This window comes from Phyllostomus discolor, chromosome 5, assembly GCF_004126475.2.
Source record: "Phyllostomus discolor isolate MPI-MPIP mPhyDis1 chromosome 5, mPhyDis1.pri.v3, whole genome shotgun sequence".
Taxonomy (NCBI): domain Eukaryota; kingdom Metazoa; phylum Chordata; class Mammalia; order Chiroptera; family Phyllostomidae; genus Phyllostomus; species Phyllostomus discolor.
The window spans coordinates 43,267,790-43,289,635 of record NC_040907.2 but is presented as its reverse complement, the minus strand read 5'-3'; the positions used below and the strand labels follow the sequence as shown (position 1 = coordinate 43,289,635).

Sequence of the window (21,846 nt, the reverse complement as noted above, 5' to 3'; positions counted from 1 at the left end):
GGAACAATCTACTGAGGAAGTCAGGCATGAAACAATGACTAGGAAAATAACAATGATACTGCAACATGAGGGAGACTTCGTAAGGAAAAGAACAAGAAATTATAAAAGTTTATCAAGCAGGAGGTGCTGGAGCATCCTGTGGGCCTACTGTGTGCATCAGGTCCCAACTCCTCATTCAGGTGCAACATATTGGTAGCTTTAAATCAGCCAGGTGGGAGTATTCACACCGTGAAAATCAGTAATGCTCCAAATCAGGTCTTTTGTCTTGAGGAGCTGGTTGGTAAAGATTTACCAGCACACCACTGGAAGGAAACTAACTTGCATGAGTAGGGGTTGGGGGACGTCAGAGAATGTCTCCCTAGGAAAGTGGCACTTAAGCTGAGACTATGGAAATTAGGAAAAGCTTCACTGCAGAGAAAATAGTTTGGCCAGATCTGGAAGGATACAAACCTTTGAGCACTAAATAAGTAAACATCTCAGGCTAGTTTCATAAATGACACTTCATCACTCTGCTACTTTCACCTGTTCTGTAAAATAATAAAAGTCAGTTAGATAAACCATTTGATTAATTACATACATTTGAATGCCACCTGATAAATAAATAATTACTCCCATACTTTTCTGGGTTTTCTAGATACAAATAGCAGAGTCAAGGATAATGCAAAAAGTTCACCTGGTTCTAGATTTCTTCCTATATAGGCTCCCTAGGATCTGCTTTGCTTTGCTTTGCTTGTAACAATGCACAGTTTGGAAATTTGAATATCTGGGCTTGAAAAAAAATAAGATCAAGCAGGTAAAGTAAACTACTGTAAACACTTCTAAATTTTTTTTCTCTCAACCTGGCAAAAAGAGGGAGTAGATTACAAATTTGGGGCTATATTCTAGTCAAATTTGTTGGTTCCTCTAGTGTCGTGCTCATGAGAATGGAAGAGACTTGAGTTAATCTATGAAATCACCACATGCAGTTCCATGACCAGGATGCCAAGATTGAAAAGGCCATACTGGGCGCATCCTCTGGTCCCCAGTGTAAAACAGAGGTGAGGGCTATAATATGAAAACACACAGCAGCTTTGAGTGGATCATCTTTTCACAGACTTTCCCCTGCCCCTCCAAGCAGTACTGCCCCTCAAGACTCCAGCTCACAGTCAGAACTGAGCAGGAGCCTGTTGGAGATCTTAAAGATTGCACTAAGGACAACCAATGGCAACCTCAACCTTAATCTGAGCCTTTGAAAAGAAGATTACTCATTCTCCAGCTACCTGCCCCCACCCAAGGTAACCAAAATTAGATTTCAGATCTGTTCCTCTCTAAAAGTCTACCTCAGAGTATTGGGTCTACAGTAAGAAGCCAGAGTTATGCTCTGGGTTCTTCCTGTAGATTAATTAGACAGTTTTTTTGTTTGTTTTCTGTGCCAGGGAGGAGAAAAACAAACTAAAAACAGAACTGATAAATGTGCAGAATTGCTGCAGGAATTACTTACATGGAGCTATGTTTCATGTTAACAATATAGAATATGAAAATACTCAAATAATATTACAGAGTAAAAAATAAATATTTTTGCTGAGGCCAAATGTTCATTTCTCACATCTTCTCCCAGCTTCCATGAGGTCAGTATGTGGCATTCCATTCCTTAGGTACATCAGACTATAGGGACTGATGTCATATATTGCTGATAGAGAGGAGCATCCTCTTTTTGGAACATTAATTAACAGGGCTGATGTGTTTCATGGAAGGAGATCCGGAACCACAAACCCATCAGGAGGCTACCCAGGATATAGGCAAAATAATAATTACCACTAATACTATAATTCTATTAACAACTCATCACCACCAAGCTTTCCTGAGGTCTCACTAAGTACTGTGCTAAATGCTTTACTTATATCATCTCATCTAACATTTACAAAATAACTACAAAATCTAAGTAGTTGTTATAATACCCACTTAATAAATTTTAAAAACTAAGTCTCAGAGAGGCCAGTTGAGTCACCCCAGGGCCTCAGCTAGCAAATGGCAGAGGCAGGATTCAAAGTGCAGAGACAAACTGGAAATTAAGAGCCAGAAATGGAACACCATTAGGCAGGAAATATCTGGAAGATTCCACTGAGCTCAGGACACAAAAGGTAGAATTCCATAGGAGTAGAAGGAAATAAAAATTACAGGGAAGGAAGAGGAGTAAGTCTCACTGGAAAGATTGAAAAATACTTTTCATCTAGGTAAATAGGGGTTAGAATCAGAATTCAGAATCAGAGAATTTAAAAGAACAAGTGATGACCCCAGCTGGCGTGGCTCAGTGGAATGAGCACTGGCCTGTGAACTAAAGGGTTGCCAGTTCAATTCCCAGTCAGGGCACATGCCTGGGTTGCAGGCCAGGTCCCCAGTAGGGGGCACTTGAGAGGCAACCACACACTGATGTTGCTCTCCCTCTCTTTGTTCCTCCCTTCCCCTCTCTAAAAATAAATAAATTAAATCTTTTTAAAAAAAGAACAAATGATGGTTAGTTACTAAGGAAGCAAGGACACAATATGCTAAAAGTGGGTTCTTATTCTAGCACAGAAGTAACTTTCTCTGTGCTTTCATTTATAGAGTTAGCTAAGCATGCAAAAGCAAAGCTCATGATAGTGTGTGTGTGTGTGTGTGTGTGTGTGTGTGTGTTTATTACACCTGCAGGCATGTTTTACTGGAAAAAGAGACAGAACTCTACAGGAGATTCCACACGTCCTAAATAGGCATTTTTATATTCAGGATGAAATCAGTAGGAATAGATTAAGAAGCATCAATTGTTTGTTATTGGAAACTACATAGCACCATCAGTGAAGCCCGAATGTTTGCAGATAATACTGACAGAATGGAACATAAATGACTTGAAAATCAAAGTCAATTTCCTTAAATCCTTTGAGTCTCAGATTTTTCATCTGGAAAAGCTGGGTTCCAAATATCTGTGTCCTCTGTTGTTAAACAACTTAAGTGTGTGAAAGCACTTAGCACACTGTGTGATATCAGAGCACTGGCTATCAGAGCAGGCCTTGACATTCTCCCCCTACGGCTGGCCCCAAAAGCTTAAATTTGTGGTTCATTTCCAAGGAAATGGGACACATTTTCCTGAAAGCTGGTCTGCCTCTTGTGAGCCATCTGGCATCTCTTAAGACATCTGGAACTCACTCAAAGTATATTACAGTTCTGGGAGGCATGTAAAATACAATTCTGTTCCTCCAGAATGTGAGACAAATTGAGGCCCAAGGGACAGTGGATACAAGCAGCAGCAGTTCCAGCCCAGCATCCTTGCTCTTGGACACAGGACTTCAGAGTAGCCTGAGCAGGGCCATCTGAGTTAGAAGGGGTTTTCTTTTTGACTAGTACCAAATCTCTTTGGGGTGCAGTACAAAGAACCATGGACCTCCTTCAGTTTCTTGTAAAATATCATGCACACTGTGTTGGACAGAAGTCGGGGACTGAGGCACATCTTCAAAGCCAATATTTCAGAGGGTTCACAAATAATCTTTAGCTTCTAAGATAAATAAATGCAGTCTTGAAGGATAATATATCGGCCTTGTCATTCAAATCAGTGGAAAAGAACAGAATGAAAACACATCAATTATCTGTCATCCTCATTCTATGAACTCACTCATCCTGTTCCTCTAGCATGTCTTTGATGCAAAGGTGGCTTCTGGAAGGATTGCTGAGGCACCGTGGATCCCTCAGCACCTGTTTTTTAACATTACCAATCATTACCCAAGTAGATTTAATAGGTCTGTAGAACCTAAGAAGCTTCCAAGCACAAGGCTCACTTTAACCCTTTTTGTACATAATATGTATTCTTCATCTCTTGGACTCATTCTCTTTCCATTCTATATCCCAAACTAGTCCCAGACCTTCCTCCCAGAAGGAGCTAGCTAGAACACAGGCGGCTGAACTTCTATTACTCTGCTTCATTTTCATGCAAATTCCTCCTTATCATCAACAGGGAGTCTCATTACTGAGGAAACCTGGGGTTTGTGAATGTGAGGTTTGTTCCAAGACTCCAGCTATGACACTAGTGTACCTGGTAACCAGGACTGTAAAAGACTTCTAGTTTGTCAGCTCCTCTTTTGTATTTGGTTGTTTCTATATCAGTATACTTTGCCCTAAAACTATAAGATTATTTCTGCTTCCTTTTTTCCAGCTCAACAGTCATCTTTCTGATCAATATGGCATGTTTATCCTATGCCTGCATTCAACATGTTGTTCACTCAGTGTGTTTTGGGAACTGTGATAAGGCTGAGAAAACAGACTATTATAATCTCAGGAGCTCAGGGGAAACACAACCTTTTAACATGTTATCACATTTCTGTATAACAAATGAAGCGATAGCAGTAATTATGAACACAGACAAGAAACACCAACCTAGCCTAGCCCAACAATTTTTCAGAGGAGAAGATGCAAATACTGAATCTTATAGGGTAGGTGAATTTGTCAGAGAACTGGGGGGAAGGAGCAGAGGAAAAAATATCAGAACAGTGTTCTAGGTAAAAGCAGCAATGAGAAATGGCCCTGAAATGAGAGAGAGCATGGTTAAGTCCAGGAACTGGAAGTCATTCATAGGGGCAGAATGCAGTGAGTGTACGGTGGCTGGGGATGGTGGGAGATGCTGCTCAAGCTGATGCTAGAATGGCAAGTAGGAGCTAATTTATGAAGTTCCTATGAAGTGTGAATTTTATCCTGAAGGCACAGAGGAATCATCAAAGGATATTAAACAAGTGAATGATGTGATCAAATTTGGAATTTAAAAAGAGCACTCTAGTAGAATATGGAGAATTAGAGGCCGAGAGACCCTTTAGAAGGCTGGTCCAGTAACTCAAGCAAGAAATTAGGAGGGCTTCAGCCAGGGCAGTGACAGGAGGGAGGGGATATTAAGGAAGTAGAAAAGCAGGTCATGATGACTAATTGGATGTGGGCCCCCAATTAGGAAGAATCAAAAATGATTCCCGAGTTTCTGGCTTTGGCAACTTGGTGGATAGGGGTGCCGTTCTGTGAGATAGGAAACAGAAAAGTTTGAAGGAATATAGAAGGGATGATGAGTTCAGTTTTAAACACGTTGATCTTGGTTGAGAGATTAAAACTACATATAATGATTTAAGAATCTTCAGTACATACAGAGTTGAAGCCATGGGAGTAGTTAGGATTATAAGGGCATAATGAAAAGTGAGAAGGGAAGGCTGAGGAAGGCACTCCTTGTTAAGGAATAAGTAGACAAAAAGAAGCCAACAAAGGAGACTAAAAGCAATCAAAAGAGGCGTGGGAATGATCAAGAAAGCCAAGAAATCAGCCTTGTCTCATGCAGTGAAGAGACCATGTATAATTAGAACTGAAAAGTATCAAGTATCCATTAAATTTAAACCATAGAGGTTACTAGTGACTTGGTAAACACAGTTTAAATACAATGATGGGGTAAAATGCAAAAGAAGCCACAAATGGGAAGAAAGGAAGTTGAGAGAGCATCTGTGCACCACCCTTTCCAGGAGCATTTTGGGGAAAAGAATATGTACTTCATATGCCATTTTCTAAATAAGATAAATAATTTATTTACATTTGATTTTTTTAAATCCCTTGTTAAGCAGAATAAACTTCACACAATCACTTTCTTTTTTTTTCCTTTTTTCTTATTTTAATCATTGTTCAAGTACAGTTTTCTGCCTTTTACTCCCAGTCCAGCCCACTCACCCATCCCCCCCCCACTTCCCTCCCATTACATCTCCCCTAGTTTTTGTCCATGTGTCCTTTAAATTTGTTCCTGTAAATCCTTCCCATTCTCCCCTGAAATTCCCTCTTCTCTCCCCTCTGGTCACTGTCAGCCTGTCCTCTATTTCAGTATCTTTGACTATATTTTGCTTGTTTCTTTGTTTTGTTGTTTAGGTTCCTGTTAAAGATGAGATCATATGGTATTTGTCTTTCACCACCTGGTTTATTTCACTTATCATAATGCTTTCCAGCTCCATCCATGCTGTTGCAAAGGGTAGGAGCTCTTTCTTTCTTTCTGCTGCATAGAATTCCATTGTGTAAATGTACCATAGTTTTTTGATCCACTCATTTACTGATGGACACCTGGGCTGCTTCCAGCATCTAGCTATTGTAAATTGTGCTGCTATGAACATTGGGATGCATAGGTTCTTTTAAATTGGTATTTTAGTATTCTTAGGATATAGTCCCAGCAGTGGGACTGCTGGGTCCACAATCACTTTCTTTTTTTTCTTTTTTTTTTTCTTTTATTTTAATCATTGTTCAAATACAGTTTTCTCCTTTTTACTCCCAATCCAGTCCCCCCTCCCACCCTCCCCATTTCCCTCCCATTACCACCCTCCCCTTAGTTTATGACCATGTGTCCTTTAAGTTTGTTCCTGTGAACCCTTCCCACTGTCCCCTTAAATTCCCTCTTCTCTCCCCTCCGGTCACTGTCGGCCTGTCCTCTATTTCAGTGTCTTTGGTTATATTTTGCTTGTTTCTTTGTTTTGTTATTTAGGTTCCTGTTAAAGGTGATTCATATGGTATTTGTCTTTCACTGCCTGGCTTGTTTCTCTAAGCATAATGTTTTCCGGCTCCATCCACGCTGGTGCAAAGGGTAGGAGCACCTTCTTTCTTTCTGCTGCATAGAATTCCATTGTGTAAATGTACCATGGTTTTTTGATCCATTCATTTACTGATGGGCATCTTGGTTGCTTCCAGCATCTAGCTATTGTAAATTGTGCTGCTATGAACATTGGGATGCATAGGTTCTTTTGAATTGGTGTTTTAGTATTCTTAGGATAGAGTCCCAGCAGTGGAATTGCTGGGCCAAAAGGCAGATCCATTTTTAGTTTTCTGAGGAAGTTCCATACTGCTTTCCATAGTGGTTGTACCAGTCTGCAGTCCCACCAGCAGTGCACTAGGGACCCCTTATCTCCACAACTTCTCCAACACTTGTTGTTTGTTGCTTTGTTTATGATGGCCATTCTGTCTGGTGTGAAGTGGTATCTCATTGTGGTTTTAATTTGTATCTCTCTTATAGCTAGCGATATTGAACATCGTTTCATGTGTCTTTGGATTTTCTGTATGTCCTCCTTGGAGAAGTGTCTGTTCAAGTCCTTTGCCCACTTTTTAATTGGATTCCTTGTCTTCTGAGAGTGCAGTTGTGTAAGTTCTTTATATATTTTGGAGATGAAACCCTTGTCTGAGGTATCATTGGCAAATATGTTTTCCCATACAGTTGGTTCTCTTTTAATTTTGATACTGTTTTCTTTAGCTGTGCAGAAGCTTTTAATTTTGATGAGGTCCCATTTGTTTATTCTTTCCTTTATGTCCCTTGCTCTAGGGGACACGTCAGTAAAAAAGTTTCTGCGTGAAATATCTGAGATTTTCCTACCTACGTTCTCCTCTAGGACTTTAATAGTGTCACATTTTATATTTAAGTCTTTTATCCACCTTGAATTTATTTTTGTATATGGTGTAAGTTGGTGCTCAAGTTTCATTTTTTTGCACGTGGCTGTCCAGTTCTCCCAACACCATTTGTTGAAGAGGCTATTTTTATTCCTTTTTATGTTGCTGCCTCCTTTGTCAAATATTAATTGACCATAGAGACTTGGGCTCATTTCTGGGCTCTCTGTTCTGTTCCATTGGTCTATGTGCCTGTTTTTATGCCAGTACCAGGCTGTTTTGATTACAGTGGCCTTGTAGTATAGTTTAGTTTCAGGTATTGTGATCCCTCCTACTTTACTCTTCTTTCTCAAAATTGCAGCAGCTATTCAGGGTCGTTTATACTTCCATATAAATTTCTGAAGTGTTTGTTCTATGTCTGTGAAATAAGCCATTGGTACTTTAATAGGTATTGCATTGAATGTGTAAATTGCTTTGGGTAGTATGGACATTTTGATAATATTAATTCTTCCAATCCATGAACACGGTATATGTTTCCATTTGTTTGTGTCTTCCTTGATTTCTTTCTTCAGTGTTATGTAGTTTTCTGAATACAGGTCTTTTACCTCTTTGGCTAGGTTTATTCCTAGATATTTTATTTTTCTTTTTGCTATTTCGAATGGGATTTTTTCCTTGATCTCAGTTTCTGCTGTTTCATTGTTGGTGTACAGAAATGCCTTTGATTTCTGGATATTGACTTTGCATCTTGCTGTTTTGCCAAATTCATTTATTAGGTCAAGCAGTTTTTTTGGTAGAGTCTATAGGATTTTCTATGTATACTATCATGTCATCTGCAAACAGTGACAGTTTTGTTTCCTCCTTTCCAATTTGAATGCCTTTTATTTCTTTTTTTTGTCTGATTGCTGTGGCTAAAACTTCCAGTACTATATTGAATAGAAGTGGTGAAAGTGGGCAGCCTTGTCTTGTTCCTGATCTTAGTGGAAAAGATTTTAATTTTTGGCCATTGAGTATGATGTTGGCTGAAGGTCTCTCATATATGTCCTTTATTATGTTGAGGAATGCTCCCTCTATTCCCACTTTGCCGAGTGTTTTTATCATGAATGGGTGCTGTACCTTATCAAATGCTTTTTCTGCATCAATTGATATGATCATGTGGTTTTAGTCTTTGCTTTTGTTTATGTGATGTATTACATTTACTGACTTGCGAATATTGAACCATCCTTGCATCCCTGGAATGAATCCCACTTGGTCATGGTGTATGATCTTTTTAATGTATTGTTGGATGCAGTTTGCCAGTATTTTGTTGAGGATTTTAGTGTCAATGTTCATCAGTGATATTGGCCTGAAGTTTTCTTTCTTTGTTGTGTCTTTATTTGGTTTTGGAATTAGGATGATGTTGGCCTCATAAAAAGAGTTTGGGAGACTCCCATCTTTTTGGATTTTTTGGAATAGTCTGTGAAGGATAGGGGTTAGGTCTTCCTTAAATGCTTTGTAGAATTCTCCTGTGAAACCACCTGGTCCAGGGCTTTTGTGTCTTGGGAGTTTTTTGATTACTGCTTCAATTTCTTTTGTTGTTATTGGTCTATTCAGGCTTTCTGCTTCTTTTTCATTGAGTTTTGGAAGATTATATTTTTCTAGAAAGTTGTCCATTTCACCTAGGTTTTCAAATTTCTTGGCATACAGCTCTTTGTAGTAATTTCTTACAATCCTTTGTATTTCTGTGGTATCTGTTGTAATCTCTCCTCTTTCATTTCTGATTGTGTTTATTTGGGTCTTCTCTCTTTTTTTCTTGATGAGTCTGCTTAAAGGCTTGTCAATTTTGTTTATCTTTTCAAAGAACCAGCTCTTGGATTCATTGATCCTTAGAATTGTGCTTTTGGTCTCTATGTCATTTAATTCTGCTCTGATCTTGGTTATTTCCTTCCTTCTGTTTGCTCTGAGCTGCCTTTGTTGTTGTTCCTCAAGTTCTTGTAGATGTAGGGTTAGGTTGTTTGTTTGGAATGTTTCTAACCTTTTTAGGTGGGTCTGTATTGCTATGAACTTCCCTCTCAGGACTGCCTTGGCTGTGTCCCATAAGTTTTGGGTTGTTGTGAGTTCGTTTTCATTTGTTTCCAGAAACCTTTTGATTTCTTCCCTAATATCATTCTTGACCCATTCATTGTTTAATAGCATGCTATTTAATCTCCATGATTTTGAGTGTTTTTGGTTTTTTTCCTTCGGGTTGGTTTCTAGCTTCAGTCCCTTGTGGTCTGAGAAAATGCTTGGTATGATTTCAATTTTCTTGAAATTCTTGAGGCTTGTTTTGTGTCCTATCATGTGGTCTATCTTTGAGAATGTTCTGTGTACATTTGAAAAGAATGTATATTTAGCTTCTTTTGGGTGGAGGGCTCTGTATATATCAGTAAAGTCCATTTCATCAAGGGTATTGTTCAATGCCACAATATCTTTGTTGATATTTTGTTTAGAAGATCTGTCCATTTTTGATAGTGGGGTGTTAAAATCTCCCACTATAATTGTGTTGCTGTCCATATCTTTCTTGAAGTCCTCTAAGATTTTCTTTATGTATTTCAGTTCTCCTATGTTGGGTGCATATATATTTATAATATTTATGTCTTCTTGATGTATTCTTCCCTTGAGTCTTATGAAGTGACCTTCTGGATCTCTCTTTATGGACCTTTTTTGGAAGTCTATTTTGTCTGATATGAGTATTGCTACCCCAGCTTTTTTTTCTGTCCATTTGCTTGGAAGATGCATGCAAAGACCTTCACTTTCAGCCTGTGTAGGTCTTTTATCCTGAGGTGGGTCTCTTGTAGACAGCAGATATGTGGGTCACTTTTTCTTATCCAATCAGCTATTCTATGTCTTTTGATTGGCGCATTTAATCCATTTACGTTTAAGGTTATTAGTGATAGGTACTTATTCATTGTCTTTTATGTACGTGTGTTCCTCTCTCTCTCTCTCTCTCTTTTCCCTCCCTTCCTTAAAGCAGTCCTTTTAGAATCTCTTGCAGAGCTGGTTTGGTTGAGGTGTATTCTTTTAGACTTCTTTTGTCTGGGAAGCTTCTTATTTGGCCTTCTATCTTGATCTAGAGCCTTGCTGGATATAGTAGCCTTGGTTGCAGCCCTCTGGTTCTCATTGCCTGGAGTATTTCTTGCCATTCTCTTCTGGCTTGAAGTGTTTCCATTGAGAAGTCAGCTGTTAGCCTTATTGGGGCTCCCTTGTATGTTACTTCCTTTTTCTCCCTTGCTGCCTTTAAGATTCTCTCTTTGTCTTGAAATTTTGTCATTTTAATTATGATGTGCCTTGGGGTGGGTCTCTTTGGGTTCCTCTTGATTGGGACTCTCTGTGTTTCCTGGATTTGTGTGACTTTTTCTCTCATCAAATTAGGGAAGTTCTCCTTCATTACTTGTTCAACTAGGTTTTCAATCCCTTGCTTTTCTTCTTCTCCTTCTGGTATCCCTATTATACGGATATTATTACATTTCATATTGTCTTGCATTTCTCTTAATCCCTCTTCATTCTTTCTGAGCCTCTTTTCCTTTTCTTGCTCTTTCTGGATGCTGTTTTCTACTTTGTCCTCCAGCTCACTAATCCGATCTTCTGCTTCATCAATCCTGTTCTTCAGTTCAGAAATTGTATTCTTCATTTCCTCTTGGCCCTTGTTGAGAGTTTCTATTTCCTTTTTCATGTTTATATAGTTTGCAGTGAGATTGATGTAGTTTCCCTCTAATTTCTGAAAGCTCATTGTGAGTTCATTGAACTTCCTGGTAATCATTGTTTTGAACTCACTATCTGATAGTTGAGTTGCCTCTATTTCATTTAGCATTTTTCCTGAGGCTTCCTCGTTTCCCTTCAATTGGGGGCTGTTTCTTTGTTTTCTCATTGTTCGTGGGTTTCTTCTTTTTTCTTCTTGTATGTTAATTTGATCTGTTCTAATTCCCTTTAATTATGGTGTGAACTTCTGTGGTAGAATATTTGTGAGATTCAGTGGTGCAATCTCCTTCATGTATCCTGGTGCTCACAGCTTCCCCCTATTCTTTTTTGTGATCAGTTGGAGGAGTAAGGCAAAATGGTTTAAAACAGCAAGACAGTATACTATGATATTTACTTTAGCAGCCAGTAGAGAAGAGAAGGGTTATCCTTTGGCTCCTTATAGTGTTAACCATGATCCTCCACCCCACTATCCACGTTTTAGAAAGGATGGAAAGAAGGTAAGACTCTTATTGGGGACGAGAGGATTGTTAGTTGGATCTAGAAAGCTGTGAGGCTGTGGGAGGTCAGATTCTAAGGTAGGGTTGGGCTAAAGATTAGTATATAGGAGTAGTGAGTAAAAGAATAGAGACAACCCCCAAATGGTATAGTTCAGAAAATTGCAAAGTGGGCTGAGATCAGGTAGGGGTATTGAGAAGCATTTACAATTGTATAGACCAGGTCTTACTAGCAGTAATAGTAAAGTGACAGTCTTGTGGCAGAATCGATGAGGTCTAGATAACAAGAATAAAGAGTATAGAACCTTGAGAGATGTATTAATGGAACACAGATGAAGGATAGTAACTTATCAACACCTTGTGACTGAGATACCAGGGGGAACCTATCAAATGACAGTATAACCAGCCAAGCAAAGAAGATTATACAGAAAGAAAAAGAATACCAAAATATTATTAAAATAAAAAATGTCGGAAGAGTGAGAAAAAGATAATACAAATTTACAGTAACTTGCAAGATTAAAAAAAAGGAAGAAAAGCTGAAGATGTAGTGCAGGAGAGATAAATTTGGAGTAGAAAGAATAATATTAGGATGAATGGAAGAGAAACATAAGGAATTGCGAGATAAAAATAAGAAGAATTGAAAAATAAAATGTCACGTAAAACACAAGATAAAATCAATCAACCAACAACAGCCAGAGAAACCAAACAAAGCCAAAAAACAAACAAACAAACAAAAACAAAACAAAACAAAACCTCTTGTTGGTTTCTAACTGGCCAGACCAGTTTTTCTGATCTTGCTGGCTTCAGCTGGCTGAGGGACCTTTGAAATGCTTCTCTCTCTCCCAGCCAGACCTCAGCTGGTCTGTCAGGTAGCCTGGGCGCTCCCGCACACACTGGCTCTCTGGATCTCACTTCCACGTTCTTCTGGACTCTGGGGTCCTGCAGGTTTCCAGCTCTATGATCTCAGGAGGCACCCACTACATTTTGGGATTCACTGCACCCTCCCTGGGGATCGTAAAAGGGCACACCCCTCCCCCAAACTTTTGAGATTCGGGGTCTAGAATCGCCCTAAGCACCTCACCGTGACCCTTCCGGGATCAAAGCACGCGACAGTCAGTCATCCTGATGGTGCGCGAGCCAAGCTGTTTCCATCTCCGTGTTCCCCGCCAAATCGCACTCCGACTGGGTGTGGGCGCCTTCCCTTGCTCTCCGCCTCAGGCTGGCTGGAAATCTCTGAGCCACCACCGTAGGAACGCACCAAGTGCCACATCCCTCCTGGGATCGCAGCGTGCGATTCAGGCCTCCCTATGAGGCGCAAGTGGAGTGCGGCCCAGTTCTGTACTCTCCACCAATCTGCACTTCCACCGGGCTAGGGTTGCGGGCACCCTTCCAGGCTGCCCCTGGTCCTGTCGGCTAGTGTCTCTCACTCCTCCCAGGCCTCGGGGTGGGTGTTCATAGTCCCTGGGCGATTTTTTCCCAGTCCAACTGTCCAATCTGTTCCTTTTAGCAACATGTTCTCCCCTGGAGTTGCTCACCCCCAGTATTCTGGGGAGGGAGCAGCGACTTCCCTCTCCCGGGGGCCCTGGGGCAGACCCCGGAGCACCCTGGGCGGGCCTGGGGTCTGCACACCCCTAGACCCCGCATTGATCCCTGGGCCCCTTTTGTCCTGTAGCAGACTCCTTACCATCTGGTTTTCCAGTGAGTGCAATAATTTTTGATGTCCTGCTTTCAAAAGTGATTCGGTAACCTAGCCCACTTGCTCTGTTTCTCCACCGATCCGCGAGTTTCCCTCCTCTTCACAGAAGCTGAGAAAAACACTGCCTAGAGTAAAGCCGCCATCTTCCCTCTCCCACAATCACTTTCTTATTGAACAAGAGTCATCATTATAATATTCATCCTTGAAAGGATTTTAATAACCCAGGATAACACTAAACTGCCAGGATTTTCTGGTAGAGATTTCTATTACTCCTCCACAACTGTCAGCAGTCCTTCCTTAGCAGCTATCAATCAATCTGCTTCTAGGAACCCTGATGTACTATTCTAATCTGCTGCTCGCTTTGGCCTTGAGCAAAACTCAATATTGCCAGAGGTAAATAAACTGTTTTTAGAATAACCTTTTAATATTGATATTTTAAAATGCATTAATGTGCTATAATCATGGTGATAAATCAATTCTTATTTATGGAGTAAATGATATAATGTGACTAATGGAGTAAAATGATATAATGTGACTAATTTCTACCACTTGAAATTTATTTTTTGCTGACCCCTGTCCATACACACTCCACTCTTCAGTGTCTTCAACTCACTCATTCTTTTCCACATTCATCCATGTATTCATTTATTCAATAACTATTGATCTTTTATTTTTTAACAATGTGCTAGGCAGTAATTATAGGAAAACAGAACACCATTCCAGTCCTCAGTAAGCTACTGTCTTGTAGAGATGCTCTAATACACAGATAATTACTGCCCAGTATGGGAAGGGATATAAAACTATAGTAGAGTGAATAATGTCAAAATACATGCAACTTCTACAAAGCATCATGATCTTTCTCACCAGTTATTTACAAGGCTTTTCTTGTGCCTAGAACTCTCCCCAGCCCCTTCATCTTCTGGCAAACTCTTAGCCATTCTGTATGTTTCATGTTGATATTTTTTTTCTCTGTTAAGCTTCCCTGACACAATTCCTCTACACCTAGTAATATTTACAAGTTTCAAACCCAGATTTGTTGTTTGTTCCCTTCCATACAGACAAATGAAAAGTGTCTCTTTGTCACTCTTTTAAAGTCTGGATTTTATTATTATTCATGTGCTGTCTGACCAACAGGTCAGGGATGATTCCCATTGAAAAAATAGTCATTACTCATTGTGCCCAAGAGAAGGGGGCACAGCATACCACATAGGCCATGTGGGGAAGCACCAGGGTCTATTAGGAGGCAGAAAGGATACAGGGGAAATGTGGGCAAGAGCCTTCATCATGAAATGGGCAAGGCATGTAATCAAGTTTAGAACTGACTAGACTGAGTAATTTGGACCCTGGGTCTGTCCTAATTTATCTGGTATTTGGTCCTGGGATGACAAGGGCAGAGAAACAGTGGCAAGTATGAGAGTTCCAGTAAAGGATGTGGTTGGTTTGCATATAAAAGGCACACTTTCTAGCCAATCCTTTACTATATCTAGGAATTGGCTAGCTCTGGGAGGAGCAATCTCTCCAGAGTCAGCAAAGCCCCAGGGTATCAAAGTGTCAGATCAGAATAAAAAGATGTGCTTGATGGAGCTGTTATACTGAAAATGCTCCCAAAATAATAATAGTAGCTACTATTCAGCCCAAACACTAAATTAGACATTTTTCCTTCTTTCCTTCCTTCCTTCCTTCCTTCCTTCCTTCCATTCTGTCTCCCTTCCTCTCTCTCTCTTTCTTGTTTTCTCTTCCTACTTCTTCCTTTCCTCTTCTCTCTTTCTCCTCTCTTTTTCTCCCTTCTTTTCTTCATCCAACAGATATTAACCCAATGTCTACTAAAACCTGGGCACTATTCTAACTGTTTATTTTCTCATGTAATCTCCACAGAATCCTGGGGAAGTAGAAAACACTAGTCATATTTAGTAGATAAAGTAACCAGGCATAGAAAGGTTAAGTAACTTCCTGAGATCACACAGATCACAGGCACCAGCTCTAGTGTTCAGAATAAGTCCTGTTTTTTCCCAAAGTCTACATGCTTAAACATTATGCTAAACATATGGCATATTCTATCACACCCCAAAAGTCTGACATGTTTGAATCTAAGTATCAGGCACACACCAACTTGAGTATCCTTTATACCAGGATTTGTCAGCTAGACTCAGAAAATAGGGACTGCTGGCCTAGTGGTAACCATCAGCCCTCCTGAAGCCTGGAGGTCTGGGTTCAAATCCTGGATATGTCTGATTTTAGGTGAACTATATAACCTCTTGGTGGCTTAGTTTCCTCATCTGTAAAACAGGGTAACTATAAAACTAATCACACACACATAAAGCAAATATTAAGTACCTAGGAAACTGCAGTGACCATTAATTCATCCAACAAATAATTTATTGAGCATCTGGTTTCTAGACTAAGTTCCAAGATTTATTAACTAGGTGACATTGAGGAAGTTAGTTAAATCTCTCTAAATCTTGGTTTCCTCAAATATAAAATGCAGATAGTAATATTAACCATGCTAATACAGCAAGCTTCTTTTATACATCAAAGTAGATGTACAAAAACATTTTGCAATTTACCTATGTAACAAGTGTATGTAATTTCTAGGCCTTTTTTTCTTTTGAATATTTTTTATTTTTATTCAAGTATAGTTGTCTCCATTTTCCCCCACCATTCCCCCCCACCCCAGCCATCCCTACTTCCCACCCTTCATCCTACCCCACTTTGGTTTGTCCATGTATCCTTTATACATGTTCCTGAAAACCCTCCCCATTTTCCCCCCATTATCCCCTCCTTCTAGGCCTTGACTGCCAATTCTGTGGTTGATAAAAATTTAAGATGAGAATCTTAAAGTTCAGTGACTTCAGAGCAATGAACTCTACTTCTATATCAACCATCTAAAAACTTGCTGTTGTTGAGCATTCAGTTGGACATTCTTATCTGGAATGATATTCTAATGGCATTAAATACAATGCACTCTGGGGTATTAATTCCTTGTCAAAATCATGTAGATTCATATTATGGGATGGAAATTCTAATTTTAATTTCATTGCAGTGACACGTCAAAGTCTTTCTCATTTGCAGGTCAGGCTTATATGTGGGAAACATGGATTATATGTGACTTTGAGCCTCCTGAAAACATTGCTTAACCAAGATTTGGCTTACCAAAATGAAATAAAGTAAGTTGATCTTTACTCACTGAGTCCTCTGAAGGGATGCCAAACACAGAGATCTGTCTTTAATCTAGAAGTTTTATGTGTGAAACAATGAATTTCATCACCCAAAGACTGAGTTAAGAAATGTTTGCTTATATTAAAACCAGTCTTCTTAGCCATAGAAAAACCAAAGCAGTGAGCTTCCACTTCCAACCATTATAGACTATCAGTAATCAGATTTACCATTCTACCTTAAACAACTAAGAATTAGGACAAAGTATATGAAACAATGGTTTTCAGATATTGCACAAGAGGCAGCACAGAGCAGTGATTCTTGAGAGGAAAAAAACCCAAATGAGGTAAGTTCAGCTTACTGAGCAAAAAGGGAGGATCCAAACTTAGTGCAGCATTCTCCTTGAGCTACAGAGATAGAGTATGGAGTTCAGGAAGGCCAAGGAGGCTAGAATGAGCAGTACAGACTAGCAGAGAGGAGAGATCCCTAAAGAGTTCTTTCGGAAGTTTACCAAAAAGTTGCCCTAGAGACTTCATGTAAGTACTAGACTAAGTACTTACTTAGTGTGCATTTGAGGAACCTACCCAAGTACAAAGAGAGAAAAATCAAAAGAAAGAAATGGAAAAATGCTTGGATCTCACACAGTGTGAGGAATAGTTCCTATTTTCACAAATCAGGCAGGAATACATGTGGCATTGAACAGAGTCCTCAGAAGGATATTGTGCTGGAATGAGACCAAATCACCCTAGAAATTTAACAAATTTTACAAGCCCTAGTAAAGTTTAAAATGATCAAACTGTTTCCAACTTAACCGCACCCAAGAACAAAGCCCTCAAACTTCCAAAGGATTTAAAAAATATAAAAAAACACAAAATTTAAAATATCTGGAATTCATAAAAAAAATAGCAGGCATGAAAAGATGGAAAGGTATAATCTATTATTAGGAGAAAAACAATTAGTAGAAGCAAATTCATAAACAGCAATGCTAGAAATAGTGTAAAAAGAGCAATTATAAACACACTTTACATGCTCATAAAAGCATGAACACAATAAGAGATATGGAATATATAAAAAGAGAGCCAAAACCAATAACCCCAGTCTAATAATATACTTTTTAGTAACCTATGGTCAAAGAATAAATCACAAGGGAAATTATAACATGTGTTGAGCTGAATTAAAATGAAAACACAACATACCAGTAATCCTTGGCTTTCTTTTTTCCCACATTTCATATCCAATTCATCAGTAATCCATTAGTAAATCAACTCTTTGTTCAGAATATGTCCAGAATCTGGTCACTGCTCACCACTTCTCTTGTTACTTAATTACACCCCATTCAAGCTACTATCACCTTTCTCCTGGATTACTATTAATAGCTTTTAACTGAACACTCTTCTCCCTGTCCCCAGTTTATCCTCAATACAGCAGCTATAGTGACCTATTAAAATCTAAAATAGCTCATGTCATGGTTCTGCTCATAACACTGAAAGAGCATCTTATTTTATGAAGAGGTAAAAAAATCAAAACCCTTATAAATGTGTTCTACAAGCTCTTCTCTGTCATTACTTCTCTGGACCCATCTACAAATTTCTTTGTTCATTATCTTTCAGTCATGCTGTCCTCTCTGTCTTCTTCTAACATACCATGCATGCATCCACCTTAGCACCCATCCTCCAAATATTTCCTCTACCTCAAATGATCTTTCCCCAGATATCTTCATGCTAATTCCTTCACTTTTTAAGTTTTTGCTCAAATGTTATCTTATTGATAAAGCCTAGACTAACCACCCTTTAAAGTTGTAGTTCCCAACCATTCTTACCCTTAACCTGCTTTCCTCTTGTACTCTTCTATATATTTATCAACTTCTAATACATTTGATAATTTCCTGTTATGTGATGTTTATTGTTTTTGTTGTTGTTGTTGATTTCTGATAGACTGTAGACTATAGTGTTATAGGGCTGGCAGGATCTTTGTTTTATTCACTGATGTATCCCAAAGGTCTAGAGCAGTGCAAGGCACATAGTAGGTATTCAATAAATATGGTATTGTACTGAACTAGAAAAGGAATAGTCTCAAAAATATGTTTAAGGATACAGATACATGAATTTTGCCTACTTTCTAGCTCATGGTCAAATTGAAGGCCATCTCTAACCACCTCATCAAATCAGGTCCCTTGTTAATATATTTCCTAGCCCTTATCACTATTTATGATTAGGTATTTATTTGTGTGATTTGTTAGTTTAATGACTAGATAGTGATCTCCATGCTGGCAAAAAATGTGACTGGTTTCCCACACACTTTACTCTCAACATCTTGTAGGCTGGCATCTAGCACATGTAGATGCACAGTAAATATTGATTGATTAATTAATTAAATAATTTATTTAACAAACATTTATTGAGTGCCTGCTGTACACCAATCACTGTTCTAGCCATTGGGAATATAGATAGGAATAAAACAAAGCCCTTTCCCTCTAAGCTTGTATTCTAATGAGGAAGAAGAACAAGCTAGAGTATGTGGCCTATCACATGGTGATAAGAAAACACAGAAAAACAAAGAAGGCTAAAGGTTATGGGAAACATCAAGTGATAAATAAATGATGATAGAACATTGAGTTTAGTCAAAGAACTTCTGCCAGACTAGCTTTAGACTTGGAAGTTTCCCTTCTCTGAAACCTTGTGGTGTGGTTGGGTGAGGATGGATAGATGTGGTTAAACAGCAAAAGCAGAGAAGTGCACTAATGGCCAAGTAATAAACCAGTAAGATAAAATTGGCAGATTCCAAAAGGCAACAATATAAAAGGAGAACATACAAGTATCAAAGGTCACATTATACTAGATATTATAATACAGTTGATTAAAAGTCTGTGTTCAGAACCAAGATTCTAAGAATCAGAGATATTAGAATAAGAGTGAATGGGGAACAAATTAGGTTAGACTACTTATAGGCTACTTATATGCATATCAGAGAACCACACTGACTTCTTTATTCACCTGCCTTTGACCTTTGAATGTTCAAGGACATTAAAACCATGAAACCACTGAAGAATTGCATGTTTAAGTGATAAACCTGTTTCATCCTTAAACAGACATTGGCTAAAGCTTCTTCTGGTGAATGAAATCCATTCCGTTAAGGGCTTTGTATGCAAACCTATATCCTTAAGAGATTAAAGATGTAATTTAGACACACATTTCAGGAGCTGAATGCACGAATCATTATTTTAGTACATATTGTCCATTAATCTGCTGTTCAATTGGGAACCCATTTAGAATGTGGTTGCTTGCTAATTAGCAGGATTCTAGTGCTGAGCTGCTTCCTGATTAAATGTCCTTTGGAATCAATAAAACATCAGGAGGGATTATGGTGATGTTGGATTAGTCCCATCTAACCAAATAAAATGAATTGTGTTCTCTTCTTAAACTGTCACATTGTGAGAGCTGATGAGAGGAGCAATTTCGTGAATGCTGTTGCAAAGTTGTCGTTTTGTGTGTGTGCTTTTTTTGTAACACTGAGATTTTGTTTTTTGCAATTTGCCTACCAATTAGCAGAGACATTACTGAATGACTGCCAGGGTAAGGCGATTTTGAGAAAGACTTGATTACGATTTCAAATCTCTACTCTGAATCACCCTTATGTAAAATGAGTTCAGGTTGTGTTGGATGGAAATTATTATCCCTGTTCTTGGCTAGGAACATGTAAGTCAGAATTAGCATTTAATGTTTCTGTGTGACTTTGCAATAAATGGTAATTAAGGAGGGCAGAGAGAGAACAGGAGGCAAACTAATACTCTAAAACTGTATTGGCAAAATTAAATGCTTCAAGCCCAGTTTAAAACACAAGCACACAAGCCAAATTGTGTTGGGCTAGAAGATAAATAATGAAGCTGCTATGGAAGCTCCGTAAATAGAGTGGAGCAATTGACACAGCCACAAGTAGGACTTACCATACACATCTGGCCCATTATTGAGACTGCAATTAGGTTGAAAAGGACTGGTTTGATAATCCCAGGAACAACCAGAGGATTTTAGGAGATAAAGGAAACATGAGGTGTCTGGTTCAGCAATTACTTTTTAATGAGAATAGGAAAATTGTTAGGCAGCAAGCTATTAGAGATGTGGTTTGGATCTACCCATTGATTCAGTCTTGGAAACTAGGCCTGGCTTTTAAGAGTTCATTAATTCCAGTCTTCTCTTCCAGAAGGCTGTAATTCATATGAGGTGAAGATAACAATAGTAATAATAATAATGATGATGAAATTATTGTTATTATTAATAGCCAACATTTATATAGTGCTTACTATATTCCAGGCAACATTCTAAGTACTTTATAAATATTGACACTTTTAATCTTTGCAAGTGCCCTGTGAGGTAGGTACTCTTGTTTTTCAGATGAGGTACAGAGGGGCTAAAATCTATATGCAACTGATAAATAAATTCATCGATAGGCTAAATCAAATGCAGGTTGTCTAGCTTCAGGGTCTTGGCTCTTAATACACCATCCTGACTCTCCTACAAGTCCTGTTAAATTCATAGTTTATAGCACAGTGGCTAAGGACCGGGGGTGTTAGGCAAACTGCCTGAGGTCCAAGGCCAGCTCCACCTTTGGCCTTGATACTGAACACAGTTCTAGAATGAGGAGCTGAGCATCTCCCGCCCTGCCCTATAGGACCTAGGAGAGGTGTAGGATACAGATAAAACCACAGGGAGGTTTTAAGTTCCAGGAGTGGATAGGATCCAAAGCAGCCCAGGGCTTGCAGGGAACTTCTCACTGGTTTGAAACTACCCCCATGCAAAAAGGCAGCAGGAACTCTAGAATCACATAGGCCAAGATAGAAACCCTGTCCCAGAAATGCACTGGCTTTGGGAATGTGGGCAAGTAAATAATTTCTCTTAACTTTTATCTTTCATCTGTCAAATGGAAAAAGTATCGTTTTGTCTGAATTTGAGTTCATTGCCTGCATATCAGGGAAGGGCTCTGCTTGTCAGAGATAACTGCAAGAAGAGAAGAATGCAACTTAGGCTACATGACTATGAAGGGGAAAGCAAAGGGAGACAGTGAAGTTAAATGAGCACCCCAGCAGGTAAATTAAATAAAACCACCAAATAACCCCTGAGCTGAGGGTGTAAGACATTGATGCAAGGCATCTGATGTGTTCCAGGCATGGGGCTAGATGCTTTACATGGGTTATCTCTTTTCAAACTCCCCACAGTCCCATGAGTTATGTTTTTCATACCCACTTCAGAGAAGAGTAAACTGAAGTTCAGAAATCTTAAATTGTTCCAAAAGTGGGGCATCTTTGAACCTTTGTTCCTTTGTTATGGGATGAAATATATCCCCACCCCTGATTCATATGTCAAAATCATTACCCCAAGGGCTTCAGACTGTGACCACTTTTGTAGATAAGGC

The 21,846-nt window shown here is 39.1% G+C and overlaps 1 protein-coding gene across 1 annotated transcript in view; it reads left to right on the top strand.

Annotated features, from left to right (window-relative positions):
- C5H1orf87 (chromosome 5 C1orf87 homolog) overlaps positions 1-21,846 on the top strand; it is a 77,681-nt gene that overhangs the window by 33,880 nt on the left and 21,955 nt on the right. The window contains 2 exon segments of the mRNA XM_036026189.1: positions 1,076-1,274; positions 16,357-16,451. Of these exon segments, the coding sequence (XP_035882082.1) occupies positions 1,076-1,274; positions 16,357-16,451 (294 nt within the window).